Source organism: Gymnoscopelus microlampas (genome assembly GCF_963454915.1).
Source record: "Gymnoscopelus microlampas genome assembly, chromosome: 17".
Taxonomy (NCBI): Eukaryota; Metazoa; Chordata; class Actinopteri; order Myctophiformes; family Myctophidae; genus Gymnoscopelus; species Gymnoscopelus microlampas.
In genome coordinates this window covers 930,340-936,812 of record NC_139954.1, presented here as the reverse complement: position 1 = coordinate 936,812, position 6,473 = coordinate 930,340, and the positions used below count along the sequence as shown (strand labels likewise).

Genomic DNA, 6,473 nt, shown 5'->3' with positions numbered 1-6,473 from the left:
TATAAAGTAGTGTGTGTAAGTGATATATGTGAGTGAGTGATATTAGTATTATAGTAGTGTTGTAGTGTAGTATAAAGTAGTGTGTGTAAGTGATATATGTGAGTGAGTGATATATATTTAGCCTAGTGAGTTATATATATATATTATAGGATAGAGAGGGCGTGGAGGTATACATAATAATTATAGGTGGAAGTTAGGCGAAGGTTTAGGGAAGTAGATCGGCGATATAGGATAACATCAGGTGGAAATAGAGAGGAGAGAGATATATATATAGGTGGAAATAGAGAGGAGTAGGCCTAGTATAGTTTATTGTGAGAGTAGACTACAGTATGCCTAAGCGCCCAAGCAAGCGCAAACACATCAGCGGTTCGGCTGATCCATGCCAGTCCACGTTGGATCGCTTCCTCCAGGCCCCAGCACCACCGGAGCCTCCAGTGGTGGGTTGTCCAACGTTGGATCGGTTCCTCCAGGCCCCAGGACCACCGAAGCCTCCAGCGGTGGTTTGTCCTGTGGACAAACTTGAACCGGACCCTCCGGCGGGCGGGTGGGTCGCGGTTGTCGGACAGGACGACAACCGGGACAAACCCGTGCGTCGGAGTTCGAGTAGATTGGTGGACAAACGTGAACCGGACCCGCCAGTTCCTGTGGACCGCGAGGACCAGCCAGGTCCGGTTGGCTTGGCAGTAACTGCGGCGGGCGGGTGGGTCGCGGCTGTCGAACAGGACGACAACCGGGATCCACCCGTGCGCCGCAGTGTGAGGAAATCGGTGCCCGTCCTTCAACCCCCTCCCCCCCCTGATAGCGAGGAGGATGAGCTGACCGACCATGACACCGATGATGAGCTGGATGGGGCGGCTTCCTCTAGTGATCCCTCCGGGGATGAGTGGCAGCCATCGCCGAGACATTCACCTTCTCATTTTCCCTTTGGTAAGCACACATTCAATGTTTTATCGTCTTTTATTTGTTACGTAGTTGAGCAGATCTACAAGCTTTTGAGCTTGTAGATCTGCTATTTTATTCTGCCTTTATGAAGGGGGAAATGGCAGGTTCAATGTTTTATCGTCTTTTATTTGTTACGTAGTTGATTCAATGGAGAAAACTAGCGACTGTGTGTTTCAAGACGTAGCCAGTGTTGCCAGGTCTGCTTATTTTATCGCTACGAGCTTGTATATGTGCTATAAATTATAAGCCACACTGGGCTGGGCTTGTTTCTCTGTAAGGCTGCTTGTAAATTATGGTGGCTGTGAGCTTGTAGATCGGCTATTTTCAGATAGATAGGTTTGAAGTGCTCTGTGCTCATGTGGCCTATAGTCGGCTAGTCGCTACCTTTGGGCTCGTTTTCATAGACCTGGTTGCTTATTCCTCTCCCACAACCTGGCAACGCTAAACTAACTGCATGGCCCTTTTTCTCTCGGTGTCTGTGGTTCTCAACATGTGGGTCGCGGGCCGCGGCTACAACGGAGCTCACAACAACAACTCGCAACGCGACGCGTTGTCGTGATCTACTTTGTGTGATCTGCTTGTAGATCGGATAAAATAAAAATAGCAGATCTACAAGCTCGAGCTTGTAGATCTGCTATTTTTATCTGCCAGCATGCTCATGCACGAGCCAGCATGCTCATGCACGAGCCAGCATGCTCGTGCACACCGCATTCATTTTTTTTTTTTAAATAGCAGATCTACAAGCTCGAGCTTGTAGATCTGCTATTTTTTTTTATAGCACCACAATATATCAATACAACCTAAACATTGTCGTTATCCGATCTACAAGCAGATCACACAAAGTAGATCACGACAACGTGTCGCGTTGCGAGTTGTTGTTGTGAGCTCCGTTGTAGCCGCGGCCCGCGACCCACATGTTGAGAACCACAGACACCGAGAGAAAAAGGGCCATGCAGTTAGTTTAGCGTTGCCAGGTTGTGGGAGAGGAATAAGCAACCAGGTCTATGAAAACGAGCCCAAAGGTAGCGACTAGCCGACTATAGGCCACATGAGCACAGAGCACTTCAAACCTATCTATCTGAAAATAGCCGATCTACAAGCTCACAGCCACCATAATTTACAAGCAGCCTTACAGAGAAACAAGCCCAGCCCAGTGTGGCTTATAATTTATAGCAGATATACAAGCTCGTAGCGATAAAATAAGCAGACCTGGCAACACTGGCTACGTCTTGAAACACACAGTCGCTAGTTTTCTCCATTGAATCAACTACGTAACAAATAAAAGACGATAAAACATTGAACCTGCCATTTCCCCCTTCATATCAATATAACCTGAACTGAGCTTGTAGATCTGCTATTTTATTCTGCCTTTTTGAAGGGGGGAAATGGCAGGTGTGCTGACCCCCCCTCCCTCTGCAAATGTTGTCATAATAAAAATGACATCAAAAGCCTCAGTCCAGGTCAGACCACAACACAAACGCTTTGATCCTGTTTGTTGATGTTTTCCTGACCTGAACTAAACCCCTGATGTCTTTCATCTTGCCATTTGCCCCCATCAAAAAAGCAGGTTATGATGAGGTCATGTCAACATAGCATTTGAAAAATTCACCATGTAACATGTAGCCTACTATTTGATCCATTTCAGAGTCTGATGATGATGAGGATGATGACCTGCAGGGAGCAGTTGGTGGACATGTTGGCGGGAGTCCAGGTAAGATGTCGGGGCGGCAGTGGCTCAGGGGTAGAGTGGCCGGGTAGTGTGAACTGGAAAACCGCAAGGTTCCCAGTTCGATCCCGGGCTGGGGCGCTCCTCTAGAGTTAGTGTCGAAGTGTCCTTGAGCAAGACGCTGAACCCCTAATTGCTCCTGATGAGCAGGTTGGTGCCTTGCATGGTTTCCTCCGCCATCGGTGTATGAATGTGTGTGTGAATGGGTTAATGGCACAATCAATGTAAAGCGCTTCGGATAGAAGCGCTATATAAATGCACCATTTACCATTTATTTATATGTCAGAATTATCACAGGAAAAGAAAAACTAAAACCTTACACAGCAACGGTAAATATTCTCTCATTTATGTATATATATGCATGCATGTGATCTCTATAAGATGATGCTAAGATGATGCTAAAAGCCTAAATTGATCTCATCTACATAATATTGATCAAGTATTTTATTTATTTATTCTATTTAGGACCAGACACGGTTGGGGATGAGGGCGTCATGGGTGGACCTGGGCCGTCATCTCGTAGAACAGGTAAGAAAGAGTGTGTTATCACAGGAATAAAAAACACTAAAACCTTACACAGCAACGGTAAATATTCTCTCATTTATGTATGCATGCATGTGATCTCTATGATATTATGCTAAGATGATGCTAAATGCCTAAATTGATCTCATGTACATAATATTGATCAAGTATTTTTTATTATTTATTCTATCAGGGCCAGACATGGGTGGGCCCGAACCGTCACACGGACCGCGACCTGGACCGTCATCTCGTAGAGGTAAGAAAGAACCTGTGTGTGTGTGTGTGTGTGTGTGTGTGTGTGTGTGTGTGCTCTCATTCATTCTAAGTGTAATAAAGTCATGCACCACCGCCACAACGTAAACCACACAAATACAAAAATATATTTTATGGTAATTATCTATTTCTATAATTCACAGGTGGCAAGCCTCGTAAGGCTGCAGCTCCTCCTCGTGTGTGGTCGGACACTGGCGACTGGCAGCCTCGCGACATCCCCTTCTCCCCTGCTGAGACTCCGGGGCCTCGCAATGGGGCTGCTGATCTCCAGTCAGATCAACCGGTCGACTTCCTGGAGCTACTCCTGACGGATGAGCTGCTCCAGAGCATCTGCGACGAGACCAACCGGTATGCGAGTCAGCAGCCTGCCAGTGAACGGCGTTTCGCCAGAGGAAAGGCCTGGAAACCAGATAACCCGCTGGAAGTGACAGAGCTGAAGAACTTTCTTGGCCTCTTCTTCCTCACTGGTATCATTCACAAGCCTGATATTGCCATGTATTGGATCACTGCTGAGCCCCTGGCAACTCCCTACTTCAGCAAGGTCATGGCGCGGAACCGGTACCAGTTGATCTGGTCCTACCTTCACTTCACAGACAACACTATCCCCCAGCCCCTTGACCCTCTGACCCACAAACCCATAGACCCGCTGTGGAAGATCCATGCCCAGTGTTGAAGTACTTGACGCTGAAGTTCCAGGAGATGTTCCTGCCAAGCCAGCACATCAGCATTGACGAGGGCATGCTGTCCTGGCATGGGCGCCTGGCCTTCAAGGTCTACAACCCAAATAAACCGATCAAGTATGGAATCAAATCCTACATTCTGTGCGACTCTCAGACGGGGTACCTCTACCACATGAAGCCGTGCTGTGGTGGAATCAACAAGTCTACCCTGCGTGAGACAGTGACCTTCCTGCTGTGTGACCTTGTAGGGCACGGGTACCGTCTCTACATGGACAACTTGTATAACTCGGTGGACTCGTGCCTGGAACTTCTGGGGAAAGGGACCCACGTGTGCGGTACTCTGCGATGCAACAGAGGGCAGCCACCAGCCATCAAGGCCGTGACCAAGGCTAAGCTGGGCCTCGGGTCAACCATCAGCAGTCACTACAACGGCGTGATGGTGACAGCATGGCGAGCCAAGGAGAGCAAAATCGTCACGATGATCACCACGTGCCACCAGGATGAGATGGTGACCGTGGCACACAAGGAGAAAGGCAACAGAGACAAAGTGGAAGTTCAGAAGCCAGTGTGCGTGGTGAAGTACAACACCTACATGGTGGGGTAGACAAGCTAGACCAAAACCTGGCCTATTATCACTTCACCAGGAAGACGACGAAGTGGACGAAGAAGTTCACAGCCTACATGTTCCAAATCGCACTATACAACTCCTTCGTCCTCTACAGGGCCAGGCATCCTGATGGTTTCTACAAAACCCTTGTCACCTACTCCACGGCTGCTGCCACGTCCTGGACCACCCTGGGACGCCTTCGCGGTTTGGCCCGTCCTCAGGAGGGTAGGATTGAAGCCCCGCCTCCTGAGGACGGGGCTGAGGAAGAGGGAGAAGATCTTCCTCAGGGGGATGGGAATGGGCCCCCTCCCCCTGAGCAAGGGGCTGATGAAGAGGTCATTCCTCTGGAGGATGGGAATGGGCCCCCTCCTCCAGAGGTACCCCGTCTGAGAGTCGCACAGAATGTAGGTGAAGAAGAGGTCATTCCTCTGGAGGATGGGAATGGGCCCCCTCCTCCAGAGGTACCCCGTCTGAGAGTCGCACAGAATGTAGGTGAAGAAGAGGCCATTCCTCTGGAGGATGGGAATGGGCCCCCTCCTCCTGAGGATCATGAAGACGATGCTTACCACCCCCACCCAAGGGCACCCTGGAGGGACCCAGAAAACAGGTTGGATGGAGACATTAGAGCCCATGTGCTCATACCGTTCCCACCCACTCCGGGAAAAAAGTATAATTCAAGGCGGTGCAGGTTCTGTTCCAGGTCAAAATTGACACCAAAGGGGCAAGAACGGCGCGAGTCACGTTATGAATGCAAGGCCTGTCGTGTTCCCTTGTGCAAGGGTCCCTGTTACTCAAGGTACTGTACCACTCAGAACCAAATTATTAGAGATTTTTATTTATTTATTTTATTTATTGAAAACATTCTTGGCAAATGCTTTCGCTTTTGTCCGTCTTGCGCCGGTCCAAGAATTTCACCTCTAGCGGCACAATACGAATGCCCCCGGCTGTCCCTCTTATTTGCACTAATTGCACACATTTCTTGATTTGAATGATTATTACGGGGCCAGAGCTCTGCTCTGGAACCGTATTGTTATTGGCAGTATTCTGTCACTTCTTCTTCTGCCACTTTTCGCAGTTCTGGCTGAACCGTGCAGTCGCTTTTTACGAAACTCGGCCATATGGTAGATGGTCATGAAAATAATTCTCACAATCTTTCGTCAAAAGGTGGCGCTATAGCACTCAATTGAAAATGCCAACTTTGAACAGGTACAACTCATGCCCTGTTTGACCTAGAGCCATGAAACTTGGATACGCATATGCGTCTCCTCATGCTGAACAACTTTCACCCTCTGACTTTTGACCTCTGACCTTTAGATCTCCCACCATTTTGAATTATATGAAAAACAGTCATTGGCTCCTAACTTCTGCATTTTTTCACTTATGGAAAATCCGTTGGAAATTTTTGTAGGCAGAGGTCCAAAGTTCAAGTGTGAAACGTTTCGTGCAGATTGCTCAAAAATCCCAGGAGGAAATAGATTTTAACTATTACAGTTTTATGAACATTATTCATCTGTGCCTAAAACATACATGCAGACTCACATTTCTTTGAAACTTTGCAGAAATGTACAGGGTCATTCCAAATATCACTGAAACCAATCTTACTCCAATTGGCCAAAAGGGGGCGCTATAGCAATTTTTTGAAAAGGCAGACTTTAAACAGGCATAAGTCATGCCTCGTTTGGCCGAAAGTCGTGAAACTTGCTTACACATGTGCCTTGACTCA

At 48.0% G+C, this 6,473-nt stretch overlaps 1 protein-coding gene across 1 annotated transcript; it reads left to right on the top strand.

The window, feature by feature from the left end:
- Window positions 1–825: 825 nt before the first annotated feature.
- LOC311065173 (uncharacterized protein) lies at window positions 826–3,771 on the top strand (the record flags this gene model as incomplete). The annotated part of the gene is made up of 4 exons (XM_084085390.1): window positions 826–927; window positions 2,588–2,653; window positions 3,384–3,446; window positions 3,607–3,771. The coding sequence occupies 4 exons, from the start codon at window positions 826–828 to the stop codon at window positions 3,769–3,771; spliced, it is 396 nt and encodes a 131-aa protein (XP_083941516.1).
- Window positions 3,772–6,473: the final 2,702 nt, after the last annotated feature.